The 15050-nt window shown below is 40.3% G+C and overlaps 1 protein-coding gene across 11 annotated transcripts in view; it reads right to left on the bottom strand.

The window, feature by feature from the left end:
- The window catches only part of Cd47 (CD47 molecule), a 53514-nt gene that overhangs the window by 32592 nt on the left and 5872 nt on the right, over positions 1-15050 (bottom strand). For 6 of the 11 annotated variants that reach the window (XR_001580042.3, XM_016008262.3, XM_016008265.3 and 3 more), the window contains exons 2-3: positions 9111-9458; positions 7969-8052 (exon numbers count right to left, since the gene is read on the bottom strand). Coding sequence is in view for 9 of the 11 variants with exons in the window: in XM_016008262.3 (XP_015863748.1) it covers positions 7969-8052; positions 9111-9458 (432 nt within the window). In the remaining 2 variants the exon portion in view is untranslated. The remainder of the gene's footprint in view (positions 1-7968; positions 8053-9110; positions 9459-15050) is intronic. The other 5 variants (XR_013043762.1, XM_016008266.3, XM_076548962.1 and 2 more) reach the window with 1 other exon arrangement.

Raw genomic sequence — 15050 nt, 5'->3', positions numbered from 1 at the left:
TTAACTTAAGATGTGTTACATTCATTTATACTGTGGAACATTTGTTTAATGATGCAAAGGTGTGTTGCATTCCTTTATGTTGCATTTGTTGAGCTCTGCAAAGCTGTGTTACTCTGCCTGCCTAAAACACCTGATTGATCTAATAAAGAGCCGAATGGCCAATAGCTAGGCAGGAGAGGGACAGGCGAGGCTGGCAGGCACAGAGAATAAATAGGAGAAAAAGAAAAGAGGGAGGACCGAGGAAAAGAAGGAGAGGGGGATGTGTGGGGCCAGCCACCCAGCCACACAGTCAGACATGGAATAAGAAGAAAAGAAAAGATATACAGAAATGGAAAAGGGTAAAAACCCAGAGGTAAAAAGTAGACAGGATAATTTAAGAAAAGCTGGCTAGAAACAAGCCAAACTAAGGCCAGGCATTCATAAGTAAGAATAAGACTCCCTGTATTTATTTGGGAGCTGGGTGGCAGGCCCCCAAAGAGTGAAGAGTAGAAAAAGAAAATGGAACAACAGTATAAAAGTATGAGAATGCTATAGTAAAAAATGTTCTGTATGTGAACTATAAAATTTGCCGATACCTGGATATCAATGCCAAAAGCCCCAAATTTCATTGCTTAGCTGAGGCTTTTAATTCAACATTCCTGACTGAATCTTTGGCTTCAGTGTTTATCAGGGGACCAAGCCTTTGGCTCTAGTTGTTCTAAGCCTTTAGCTACAATAATGTACAACTGGGATTCTGACTCCAGCCCCCAACAGTTTACAGAGTTCACATTGAGACAAGCAAGTTTAATAGATGTGGTTAGCTTGGTGATCAGTGTATGGCCCCATGAGTGATCCTGCTATCATCCAGACAATCCCAGATCATCTCAGCAACGCCATCTGAGAATCAACATCATATATGACCAGTCTCCATGGGTGAACTTCATGCAGACCTCCTTCTAGGAAGACTCACAGAAAACAAAACATCCAAACAGAATTGGAAGAAAGAATTAAAACTTTAAGACCAATCGATCCTAGCAATGAACAAAATATGACAAAGAAAGAAGAATAACATTATACAACTACCCACCACAATGCATCCCAACCTACCAATCATCTATAATGGGATCCAAAATCACATTGACATTTGAAATGTCTAAAAATAATTCAGAGTTACTTTTCAAAAGAATGAATTATGACATAAAAATACAAACAAACTACAGCACAGTCTAAGGAATCTACCCAAGACTTTTGCAAGATAATCTCTATTGTGAACAAAACAGTAAATTGGAGGAGAAAGTGCAACAAATGGAGGACAAACTCAGCAAGGAAACAAAAGACTGACAAAGCACCAAACTGAACAATGGAAAAGAAAGACATGGTCCAACAGAAACCACACCAGAAAGCATCAGACAGACAAGACTACTCAGAAGAATGATTCTCATAGATTAAGACAAAGCACAGGCAATAACATGGTAAGACACATAAGGGAAAAGATTAAGGGATATGACTAATATTTCCAAGCAGTCTGGGATACATTCAAGAGAGCACACCCCCAAAGTTCACAGTGAACTTTGCAGGAACAGAGAGAAAGCCAAACGTAACAGGCAGACTAGTTAATGGAGAAGGTTTTATAGAAGAAAATTTATGAAACCTAGAGAATGAACATCCAAACACAAGAGGCATGTAGAATTCCAAGAAGACATGACCAGTGAAGAGCCTCTCCATGACGCATCGCAGTCACGATGTCAAAAGTACAAGTGATGAAGCAACACTAAAAACAGTACGAGAAAAAGACCAACTAGAATCTGATGATGGGAATACTGGAATAACCTCAGACCTTTTCTCAGAAACCCTAAGAGCCAAAAAGGGCTAAAATTGCTAAATTTTAAGTTCTAGAAGTAACTGTGAGCCAAGAATCGTATACCTAGCAAAGTTATATTTTAAAATCAATGGATAAAGAGATTTCAAGACAAACAAAAATTAAGGCAATTAATGCCAACAATGTCAGTATTGCTGAATATTCTTAAAGGAAGACTACATAGGGAAAAATAAGAAAGGCAGCCTCCCTTTAAAAGAACACATGAAAATACATGCTCTATGAAAGGAAAAGATGAGCAAGGAAGAGGAGAGAATTAACTACATGGAATACAGCAACCTCCCAAAACTAACAAGAGGAAGGAAGGGAAAGAAATGCCAATAATAGAGCACCACAGAACATCATCTAACAAATTCTTAGGAAATAGAGACCTCTTTTCAGTAATAACTTTAACTATTAATGGCCTCAACTCACTAACAAAAAGATTCAGACTACCCAAATGGATTAAAAAACAAGAACCTATTATCTATTGTATCCCAAGGGAGGAAAAAAAGCCTTCACACAGCTCGCAAAAAAGGTCAGAAACAGATTATCAGAGTTATGGAGAACAAATTAGCAGGCAAGCAGGATCTAGAAACAAGGAAGCACAGCGATCCTTACACATGATAAAGAGGACTCCAAATAAAAACTAACCAGAAGTGATAGAGAAAAATAGATATTAATGAAGGGGGCAACCCATCAAGAAGTTATAACAATTATACACATTTATGTATCAAAAACCAGAACCCCCAATTTCATAAGACAAACACTAAAAGGCATAAAAGGCCACATAAGTCCTAATATAGTAGCAGTATACTTTAAATCACATTGTCATAGTTAGACAGGTCTTCCAAACTAAAACTAAGCACAGAAATTTCAGATTTAACCGACACACACAGACTATTCCATCCAACAGAAAAGGAATGTACATTCTGAGCAACATGTGAAATTATCTCCCCAAATGATTACATAATAGGTCACAAATCAAACTTTTAACAACAACAACAATAAAACCTGTGATAATTCTTGTCTCTTATCAGATAACCAGGAAATAAAAGTAATAATCAACAGGAAGAGAAACTACAAAAATAGTCAGAGACAACGAATTTTCAGACCAGGGAGGAAATTTAGAAATCCCTACAGTCAAATGAAAATGAAAATACAACCTCTCAGAACCTTCAGACACAGACAAGACAGTCAGTCCCAAGACTACCTTGTACACAGTGATAAGCACTGACATTAGCAAGCTAGAAACATCTCAAAAAACACAACAATGCACCTCAAGGCTCTAAACAAGCAAGAGGATAACCTCAAACACAAAGAAGATGGAAAACAAGGAAGATTGTGGAAGAAAGTAATGATATAGGGATTAAAAGAGCAATATCCAATGTCAATCAAAGTCGTGGTTCTTTGAAAAAGTTAGTGAAATTGATAAACCTCTAGCAAAACTGACAAAAATGAAGAGGGAACAGACCCATATCAATCAAATTAGATAGGAGAAAGATATTAAAACAGATTCTAGTGAAATCCAGAACATCATTAAAGAATGTTTTGAGAACATATACTCCAAAAAGCTAGAAAAATCTAAAAGAAATAGATGAATTTCTAAATGCATATTATCTGTGAAGATTAAAGACAGAAGATATAAGTAACTTAAATAGACCCATTACAAGTAATGAGATTGAAACTGTAATCAAAAGTCTCTCTACAAAGAAAAGCCCAGGATAACTTGGGGTCACTGCTGAATTCTATCAATTTTCAAAGAAGATCTAATTCCAATAGTCCTCAATTTGTTCCACAGAATAGAAAGGGAAGGAACACTACTAAATTCATCCTATGAAGTCATTATTATTCTGGTATCAAAGACATAAAAAAAAGAAAAAAGAAAATTACAGAAAAATTTCCCTGAGGAACTTAAATACAAAACTTCAAATTTCTGAAAGTCAAGAACACATTAAGAAGCTCCTACATCATGACCAAGTGGGCTTCATCCAAGGGATGCAAGGGTGGTTCAATGCACATAAATCATAAGTGTACAGTATATAAGTAAACTTAAGGACAGTGAATATATCATCATGTCAAAAGATGCAGAAAGATAACTAATTTCAGCATGCTTTCACGGTAAAAAGTCCTGAAGACATTAAGAACACACACACACACACACACACACACACACACACACACACACACACACACGGCACATATACAAATCTAGAACTAACATTATAGTAAACAGGGAAAAATTGAGAGCATTTTTCTCTAAAATCAGGAACGAGACAGTATTGCCCACTTCACTGTTCTAATTCAATGTGGTGCTAGGAGTTTTAGCAATGAGACAGGAGAAAGACATGAAAGGAATAAACATGGGAAAGGAAGAGGTCAGTCTATCCCCATTTGCAAATGGCATGAAGCTAGATTCGAAAGGCCTTATAGAATCTATCATAAAATTGTTAGATTTAATAAACACTTGTAGTAAAGTTGTAAGGTACAAAATAAATATACAAAAATCAGTAGCCTTAACAAATTCCTACAGTGAACTCAGAGAGAAAGAAATTAAGAAAAATATGTCACTCTGTCATTCAATATGGTTAGGAATAAAACTAATCAAGAGAGTGAAAAACATCAACAATGAAAACTTCAAAACATTGACAAAGGACACCAAAGAAAAGACTAGATGATGGAAAGACCATTCCGTACTCTTGGCGTGATGAAATTAGTATCATGAAAATGTCTGTATTATCAAAAGTAATTTACAGATTCAATGCGACTCCCATCAAAACCTGAGGCTGTTCTTCAAAGGACTAGAAAAGAACACTCTGAGAGTCCACACGGAGCTACAGAAGACTACAAACGGCCACACGGTCCTAGGAAGGAGGGCACAGCTGGGTTGTGGTTATGACTTCACACCCTACTACAGAGACATGGTGACAAAGACAACGGACACAGCGGACAGGGAGACCAGTGGAGCAGAACAAAGAAACCAGCAAAGGTGCCAACATATTCAGCTGAAAAAAAGAAAGAAAGAAAGACGGCCTATTCAAAAGAGTGGTTATCTTCCTATAGAATCTTCAGATCCACTTCACTAACCCAGAACAAAATTTGGCTAGAAGTGGATCGAAGACCTTAATTTCAAAGCTAAAACACTGAAACTGTTAGAGAGAAATATAGGGGATACATTTCAAGATAAAAGTTTAGGTAAGAACTTTCTGAACAGATCACTAATAGTCCAAGAAGCAGCTCAAAAATCAACAGATGGAACTACAGACCATTCAAGTTTCTGTACAGTAAAAGAAAACTACCAGCCGAGGAAACAGCCAGCCTACAGGATGGGAGAAGATCTGTAACAGCTATCCTTCATGTTGGGGGCCAATATCAAAATTTACAGAGTGAAAACTAAAGAGTTAAAAACCTGCCAATCAATAAGTAGGTTATTAAATGAACAGTTTTTAAAAGAAGAAACACAAATGGCCAACCAGTATTCTAAACTGTCCAATATCCTTAGTCATCAGGGAATTGCAAATTAAAGCTACTCTGAGATACCACCTCATCCTAGTCAGAATGGCTATCATCAAGCTGTCTCACAACAGATACTCATAAGGATGCAGGGAAAGAGGAAACCGTAATCACTTCTGGTGGGGGTTGGAACAAGTATGGTCGTTATGGAAATAAACACGGAAGTTTCTCAAAGTATTTGAATAAAGAACTATTGTATGACCCAACTATACTGTAACTCTTAGACATATATCCGAATGACTGCATATCCTACCTCAGAGACACTTGTATATTGTTATTACTGCACTACTACTCCCAATAGCAAGGAAATGGAACCAGCCTAAATGAATAATGAATAGATAATAAAAACATGGTACATATACACAATAAGATTTTATTCAGCTGTAAAATATAAAACAGAGAGGCTTGTAGAAAAATCAATGGTTCTGGAGAGACACAAAAAAAAAAAAAAAAAAAAAAAAAAAAAAAAAAAAAAAAAAAAAAAAAAACCACGTTCTTTTTCCAATGCAGATCCTAGTCTGATTTGTGTGTGTGGTGAGGTATATGGGTATAAATGTAGGTAAAGCCTAAGATGCTACAAAAGAAAAAAATGATACAAACAGGTGATTAGAAAGGATGGGGAGTAGGCAAAAGGACACAGGGGACATGAGAAATGTAAAGAGACTCGGGAGGGGGGGGTAGTTACAAAGAGATCAGACGTAATAGGGGTAGGGATATGAGGGGGTAAGAGAATCTACTAAAACACACTCTTGAAAGTGCCATGATGATATTTAATTATCTTGTATGCTAATTTAAAAACTAAGAACCTCCACGATTTTTAAAAAAAGGGAAAATGTTGCAAAACAGCGGCACCAGATCCCAGCAAAGATGCAGAGACATGAGGCCACTCATGCTGCTGACCACAGCGTGAAGGGAACACCAACTCTGGAAACCTGTTCGTGGTTTCATTAAAAACTAGGCATACACTACATGGGTAATCCCAAACTGAAGAGGATCCCAATGTCTCACAGAAGGTGGGCGCACCTTCAAAGATCATCTGTTAACCATTCCAGTGATAAACTTTTACTGAACTGACCAAGTCATAGATGTGGATGACACCGTGAGTGCCTGCCAGTCAGGAGTGATGGAAAGTGTGGTGAGAGATGGAAGGGCTAGCCCTAGGGTGCTGTGCCGGCAGACCAGCTCCAAACTGCAATCACAACAGTGATTAGCAAAGTGTGACGAAAGGAGAGAAAAACCTCGTGTACATGGGACAACTGTGGACTTCCTGGTTCTGATACCATGGCACAGCAACCTAAGATGCAACCACTGTGCGAGGCTGAATTGAGGGTGCAAGAACTTCTCTGTCTCTGATTCTTCCCATGTAATGCTAGCTCTTTACATATGTGTGTGTGTGTGTGTGTGTGTGTGTGTGTGTGTGTGTATGCATTTTTAAAATAGGTAAAAAAAAAATGAGAAACATCAAGCTTCTGGTAGAATTTTTACATTCCCTACAACAAAATTTTCTCCTCTTAATGGCACAAGACAAAGCCTGTCTCTATGTTCTGTGGGGGTATTTTGAAATCAAGGATAAGACAATTACACACAAAATAAACTATGTCTCCACCTCAGATGCTGGGATCCCCTTCCCACTTCCCTTCATTCCATTTCTGGCTGTTTCAGTCTCAAGCTCATGGGTTTTATCAATTTTCTTCTCAGTGACCCACATTACCTCGAAAGTCGCTGTTCTATGTCTGTCTGGCTCTTTTACTCCCACGAACCTATCCACTCTCTCAGAAAGCCTCCAACTAGGTATTGGATGACCTCTTCCTATGCACACTGCTGACTGACTGACTGAAAGACAGACATTTAAAAAGAAAGCCCTTTAACCCAAATTAACATCAATCGCAAAGTAACAATATGTGTGAGATTCTGACAGAAGGATCTTCCAAGTTCTTCTTGCCTCCTAAGCCATCCCCTCCCTCCTGAGCAGACTTCCAGACAGCACGATGAAAACACACAGAATAAACACCCCAAGAAAACAAGATTTCCATCCTCATTTTGGAGACACGCAGCTTGGTCTCCGGGAAGTATCATCCACCGTGGTACAGGTGAACAGTGAGTCCTGAAGAGGGTGTGTAAGTCAGGCGGCCTGATCTCTAATCCTACGTCAGAATAGTTAATCAAGCCAACCTCCCCTCCCAATCTGCTACCAGACAGTTTTGTCATTTGAAAAGCGAGAACAGATGGGAAGTGGCTGACCTAATTTAGCCGCCCTGATCCCACCCAGAGCTGGTTCTCAAAGTGTCATCAAGCCTGAGATCAGTAATACAGCTGGTGGTTTAAATAGAGTTCAAGGTGCACTCTTTAAAACTGTTAGGACTCTATGTATGTTTTTTTTTTTTTTAAATCAGCCAGCACATCAAAAAACAAACAAAAAAAATAGAAAAGAAAGGAGAATGTTTACTTCAGATAACAGCGATGCTGTCCATGACTCACCAAACCATTCATGAAAAGAGACTTTTTCATGGCTCTATCACCAAGACTGAATTCAGTTCGGTTAGGTGGATCCCCACTTCCCCAGTGTGCTGGCAAGTGTGGTAGGGTGGGCCACAGAAGCCCTCAGGAATCAGCATGATTACCTAATTTGCAACCTCCTTTCTCCTTCTCGTCCCCTGCCGGGGTAGTGTGGTTAGAACAGTCTGATCCTTGGCAACAGTTGACGTCTATAAGACCACAAAAAGACGAAATAACCAGGAGGAACTACACAAATTCATCGAATACTAAAAAAGTACATTTTTTTTTTGCAAAAAAATGATCTTGGTTTGGTGATGCGGGGTCATGACCTGGAGCTCTGGGTTGTCTGAAACTCACTATATAGTCCAGGCTGGCCTCAAATTTGTAGCAATCCTCCTGCCTCAGCCTCTGTAGTGCTGAGATCAGTCTTGGGCCACCAGACTCAGGTGAAGTACCTTTGATGACAACAAACAGAACCGCCTATTACCTCCACGGAAGAGTCGTACGACCAAGATGGGGAGCCACACAACACACAAGAGAAGGAGAAGCAAGCAGAGTTTCTGGGAAGAGCAGAGAAGTAAGCAAGACAGAACTCCTAGAAGCCACCAACCAGTGTGTCAGCATTTATCAATGGTCAGCTCTTCGGTTCTAAAGAATTTCTATTTCACTTTTCTTCTTTCTGCTCCCCACTTTTTGCTGTTTTTAAAAAGAGGTCTCCTGTTACCCAGGCTGGCCTCAAACTTGTTATATAGCTGATGCTGGCCTTGCTCCTGAGTGATGGGGCTAATAGATGTGAACCAAGCCATCTGGTGACTATTGTGCTCTTTTTCTAATTCTTTCAGTTTCATCAGGACACAGGAGGCCTTTAGGTAAGTCCTACTGTTTTACTCAGTCTGCTTTCTCCTGCTGTAACGGAGTTGTAACTTGGTTGTAACTATAAGCAGTTGTAACTTGGTTCCTAGTTCTGGGACCGAGAAGCTCCACTGCATGGTGTTAGCACCTGCCCAGCCTCTGGTAAGGGTCTCTGTGCTACCTTACAACACAGTGGAAGGGCAGAATCAAGAGTGAGTGTGTGTGTATCCGGAAGAGACAAAAAACACGACTATTAGGCTTGCTTTCTCACTGGATGACACACCCAACCCGCCTGAGAAATGCCTTAATCCCTCACAGTGACTTCCACAAGGTCCCACCTCACAGTATCCCTCGCGCGCACGGTGGCCATCAAACTTCAACACAGGCTTCCGAACGGACAGACCGCATCACTTACCCATGCGGTATTTCAACTCTATCACTGTTTTGCCTTCCCTGGATAACTCTGTGACTTCACACGTGTAGTTTCCCACGACGGCGTTATGCTTGCTCATTTTCAAAGAGGCATCGCCTTTCAGTAAGCCTGAGACGGAGATTTTCGCGCTGGCAAAGCTAGGCTCTACAGTCGAGTTGTTTTTGCTCCCGTCATAGATGAAAATGTATGTTTTGTTTAACTTCCACCTGACGTACATTTCTTCGGTGCTTTGCGTCTCCACATTGCGGACGATGCAGGGGATGACAACAGTCTCGTTGCACGGGGTGTATTCTACAGATCTGACTTCACTAAACAGTAGTTGAGCTGAACCTGGAAAACAGACACAAAGGTATTTCATTATAATCTTTATATATCATATCATATCATATCATATCATATCATATCATATCATATTATGTGTATTACAAACCCTTAAGATAAAGAAAAATACTTCAACTGTTCATTTATACAAGCAGCACAGGAACAAGGTGAAAAACAGCCATAAGTTATTTGCACACCAGCTGGCAGACTGGAACTTTTCTTTATTCGGTCTTAATAATACAAGGTATACATCACCGTGCTTTTGAGGGATAAATCCACCAACTGTGTTGGGAAACGCAAGGAGTATTGAAAGTTCTCAAGTAATCATATCTGCTTACTGATATATGTAGGAAAATGCTGGCCTTACTGTGGGAACATTCTGAAGAAAAAACTAAGTATTATATTCAAGCTCAACTTCTATACACTTCTAGATGGAACTTGCTAAAGTGATATGAAATTTATCTCTACACTCAGGCTGCATAACCAAAAAAAAAAAAGTGGCCAGTTCTATTATACTTTAATATACAAAGCAACTCGAATGAATCAAATCTTATCTTTCCAAGAGGATGGAAAGTCTCAGAATACTAACGAGGGGAAAAAAAATGTTCTCAGTGGCTATTTCCCACTGCAAAAGGAAGAGCGATAGACATTTTGTATGCAAGTCTCAGAACGGATTACACACAATTGAATGGCATTTTCCTACGCCGACATTTCATTGAATCTACAGAACAATTCTGAAATGTAGATTACAGGTATTTCTTCCTCCAATAAACCATAAACTACTCAAAAAGCCAAGAAAGAAGAAACCAGGAGCAGATGCTGCTAATGCGTAGAGCACACTCATCGGTTCTTCTCAATGGCGTAAGGCACCAGGAACAGCCTTGTCCTGGGTGCCTGAGTGGCCAGAGTAAATGCATGGCTCACCATTCAACTGAAACAAGATGCAGAGTTACTCCAACTGTATGACAGAACTTGGCCGTTTATCAAAGCTCTTATCGAAGTAGCTTGTTGACTTTTCCTTCAAAACCCAAAGTACCAATGAAGATAAAACATTAACTCTGTTAATCTTTAATACTTCCTCCTTCTATGTAAACCAGAAATAAAATCAAGGGCATAAGATGTTACTGTAAGAGTGTGATTATTAATAGATACCCACCCAGTTGAATATAAGGGCATACACTGGAATACAATCTGAACTGTGTTGAAGAAAATTCAAGCACCAGTCCCCTGCCTGGCACACTCTGGGGTGTAGTCATTCATTTTACTAGAGCATGGTTTAATAAGGAGGATCAGAGCACACGGTGGGTGGCTTCCTAGAATACCAGGGAGCCCCATGGGAGAAAACATCTAAGAAATGCTCCCTAAGCAACACCATGCTGCACAAACACAGGGCAACAGCATAAAACTGGACACTGTGCCATCTACTGCAATGACTCCGGCCTTCTCAATGTTCCTGGCAATGTGCCACTTGAAGCAGCCTTGGGGCATTCAAGGCTCACCTTCCCCAGTTCTCTAGATTTTTAGCCACCCAAATATTAGGAAGCTCCAGGCAAACCTGAATGTCCAATTATGTTTTCTACACCCTTGGAGTTTTGAGTTATTTCCCTGGAGAAAGAGCCATCGGGGCGAGGAGCCATATTGAACAAAGAGAGATGGGGGTGGGGCGGGTGATGTCACAACTACAAAGGAAAGCAAGTATCAGAAAATACCTGTGGGGATTTTAAAATGGACAAAGTCCCCAGTGTACCCTGTCCGTGGGTTCTGGTCGCTATGTCACAGATCTTCTGCAATCTTCAGACTCAAGACGGGCTTGGCTTCCACTGACTTCAACTTGGCTATCCACAACTGTCTAAGTTATTGGAATTGAGGGTCACGGACAAGATTTTTTCTAAAGAGATAGACCTTTTGTTCTGTAGCCAAGTTATGCCTCATGGAAGAAGGTTCCAAACAACATCATTTCAAAAATACTGACCAATTTTTGCTTCCATTAATAAACGCTTTCCGCTTTCTTGCTTGCCTATAAATGTGTCTGCTCTACCAATTTGCCTTCAAAAGTGATTCTGTCTAATTTCTGATTTGTTCCTTAAGGATTAAAATTAAAATTCTGATGTATGTCCATTTTATAGCAGCATGAATCATTTCAAAGTTTAAAAATTATATTCCTATGAGTCATTTCAAAATTATTCTTCACCAGAAGACACAAGTGAATGGCTCAGTCATCCTGTGAGTTTTTTTTTTTTTTTTTTTTTTTTTTTTTTGTCCAGAAGACCCCAGGTAAGAATGAGGTAGCTGGCAAACACTCTACAATTTTGTAACTTGTTGGAATAGAAATAGTTCAAGGAATACACAGGGTATTCATTGTACTGTATTACTTCCTGCAGTAAAAGCATTTTCTAGCTGAAGCAATTTATGCAGAATAACTGCTGTCAATAAAGTGAAGAGTAAATCTGACCTGGTTAACCAAGGCAACCTTCACACCAAGAACTGGTAAACAAGAGTAGCCCAAAATATCCCTCCAGAGGTTAACTTCAACTTCTTTATGTGAAAACACATTGTTGAAAACACTAAGTAACATCATCTGATAGGGCCTTTTATCTATTGCCCATTGCCTCCTGATGGAATAGCAAAGTGAGGAAAAACCGGCTAACCTGGAGAGTAAATGGCCATAAAAAATGAACATAAGAAAATTCACATAGATAAGAGATGCTGTACTGTAGCAGTCTATTCTACGGAGCATGGAGACTTGGCCAAGGATGACGCCAGAATTACAGGCCAATTACCAAATAATCTGGGAGGATTAATTTATATCAAATGCCAAAAGTACTGGATGTCACAACTTGCATGAACACAGCGCCAACGGAAACCTCTCAAGTCAGTCTTGAGCACAGCTGTGCAGCGGCAGAGGTCTGATCCATGTGTTACAGTACACGTGCTCAGCTTAGAAACTTAAGGCATTCAATCAGTCGTTGTTAAGAATGACCCAGATGAGACACTGACAGGATGGAGGGATATGATAATGAAAAAAGAAAGTGGGACTTATCTTGAGGTGCTTAGTATTCTCATATTGGGGACTATACGCAGGTTATACAACACAAGATCACAAGTGTGGCTCTTTTTGCATGACCAGAGTGCTATGGAGGGCAGAAAATGAACCTGCCTAGCAGGTTTCTAAGAAAATGTACATTGCTACTGGAGAACAGGAGATTTTCCTATACTCACTGCTCATCTGGGCCCCTAACGTTCATAGACATCCCTTGTAAAATCTCTCCCCTTTTGATGACTCTGAAATGATTTGCCTTCTGCTTCTCAGCCTGTACTCTCCAGGTGCCATCTCTTCCTCCTTCATTGAGTCCTTCCAGGGAGCCAGAAGCTCAGAACACTTCCCACATACACTTACCTGCAGCCTCGATTATCCATAGGGTTTTTTTTTTTTCCTCCCTTCTGGAAATGAATTCCTTCACTTGGAGCTTGTTTCAATGGCTGCCTCTAGTCCATCATCTAGAAGACTCACAAGCTGCCAGCCTCCATACCCTCTAATTCCATTTATGGAGTGTTTAAGTTATCTTTTAATAACTGTGCATATATGCACCAAATTTAAAAAGCCCCACATGCTCATCTCTCTTTCCCAGCACCCTAAGATAATGATCTGTGTGCATTTCTTGACTTCATTGCGCTCCCAAACTCTGTGTCAACAGGACGCCACTCTGTGCCCTATTACTCTACCATCACTACAATACCTGCTCAAATTACCAATGACCTCATGTGAATAATCTCCTTCACAAGGTTCATTTTGTCTTGACTTCTCTATAATACTCCATCCAGGGAGCAGTTCCTCATTTTTTTTTCTCCTTACTTTGACCCTCTGCCGTTAATAATCCTTTTGATTAGAAAATTTTCTCCACCCTGCTCTACCTTTCAAAATCTAGTCTTTGGCTCTTACTAAATATTAGTGTTCCTAATGTGTGGTGGTTTTAATGAGAATGGCTCCATAGGCTCCTATGTTTGAAAGCTTGGTCCCTAGTTGGTGGAACTGTTTGGGAAGGACTAGAAGGTGTGGCCTCCTTATTGGAGATGTGTCACTGGGGATAGGCTTTGAGGTTTCAAAAGCCCAAACCATTCCAGTTGATTCTTTCTCTACCTCCTGATGTCAGCATGCAAGTTCTCAGCTGCTGCTCCAGTGCCATGCCTGCAGACTGCTACCATGCTCCCCACCAGGATGGCCATGGAATCACCCTCTGTAACTGTAAGCAAGCTCCAACTAAACTCTTTTTTTAAAAATTATCTGCCTTAGTCATGGTGCCCCATCACAGCAATAGAAGAGTAACTAAGACATAAGAGTTTCATGGACAGGAATCTCTTGCCAAGTATTCCCCCTTACTCCAACAGGTTTAGCAATCAGCACATTTTCTTACTCAGACAGGCCCAACCTTTCTTCTAAACTGTACACTTTACTCAACGGTCTGTTGTGCAATCAGTTAAAAAGTAATGGTGTCCCAAAATTATATAACACTATATTTCCCAATCTTCACCTCCCTAAAATATTTTACTAGTCAATCAGACTTGGACCCGTAAATCAAGTTATATTCCTCTCTCTTTCTTTAGCCACAGAGGAATCTTGTTAAGCTAACCTATTCAATAGTTTTAAATGAATGAATTACACCCTCACCCTTATCCCTTGAACCACTGCCAGGCCTCCAAGCTGGCTCCCTGCCTCTATCTTCCATACTGTTCCATGCCAATGCCAATGCATTTTCCACAGTCCTCAAAATAACTGTTCTAAATGCAAATGTGTACTCCTTTGCCCAGTGACACCCCACCACCCTCGTTCTCAAGCCAAATTCTAAGGACGTTAGCATGGAAAACAAACAAGGTCCTCTGAGATGCTTTCCAGCTTGACATCTTGTACTCTCATTTCCAAAGTAGTCTCCCATCAACAATGACCTTCCTGAAACCCCATGAATAGGCAAATGTGTTCTTATAAACATGCCTTAGTACATACTGACGCCCAGCAGAGGGAGGGCCACATCCTTCTCTGGGCATAGAGTGTGTGGTGCGGTTAAGAGCACACGTCCACCTTGCAGCCAGATCCTACATCATAGCTGTAGAACCCGAAGCAAGTGGCTTAACTCTTGGACTTCGGTGTTCTCATCTACAAAGCATCAACAGCAGTACTCGCTGTAGATTGTGTGAAGATTTCATGAGAAGACGGACATGAGGCTCTCACTGGATTACCTTTCGCATACTTAGCTGTGCTCTTATCATAGTATCATTGAGGTGACAATTCCTGTCCCCCTGCCTGCTACCAGCCATCACTCAAGTGCTGTTTTTTACTGCTCTTTGCTCCCTATTCAAATGCTCTCACTGTACTGTTTTACATATCTTTCCATTACTCTCAGAAGGCAGGAAGATGGCTTGACTGGTATCCTAAGGGTCTTTGCAAGCATCCAGAAATGATTCAATACCTTCCTTACGAACATAAACTTTAAAGCAAATATTAAAAAAAAATGAAGGAAGGAAGGGAGGGAGGGAGGAAGGGAGGAAGGGAGAGAGGGAGGGAGGGAGGGAGGGAGAGAGGGAGGGAGGGAGGGAGAGAGGGAGGGA

The sequence above is a fragment of the Peromyscus maniculatus genome, chromosome 12 (genome assembly GCF_049852395.1).
Source record: "Peromyscus maniculatus bairdii isolate BWxNUB_F1_BW_parent chromosome 12, HU_Pman_BW_mat_3.1, whole genome shotgun sequence".
Lineage (NCBI taxonomy): Eukaryota > Metazoa > Chordata > Mammalia > Rodentia > Cricetidae > Peromyscus > Peromyscus maniculatus.
Note: the sequence above shows the minus strand (reverse complement) of the source record. Positions and strands in the feature narration are given on the sequence as shown.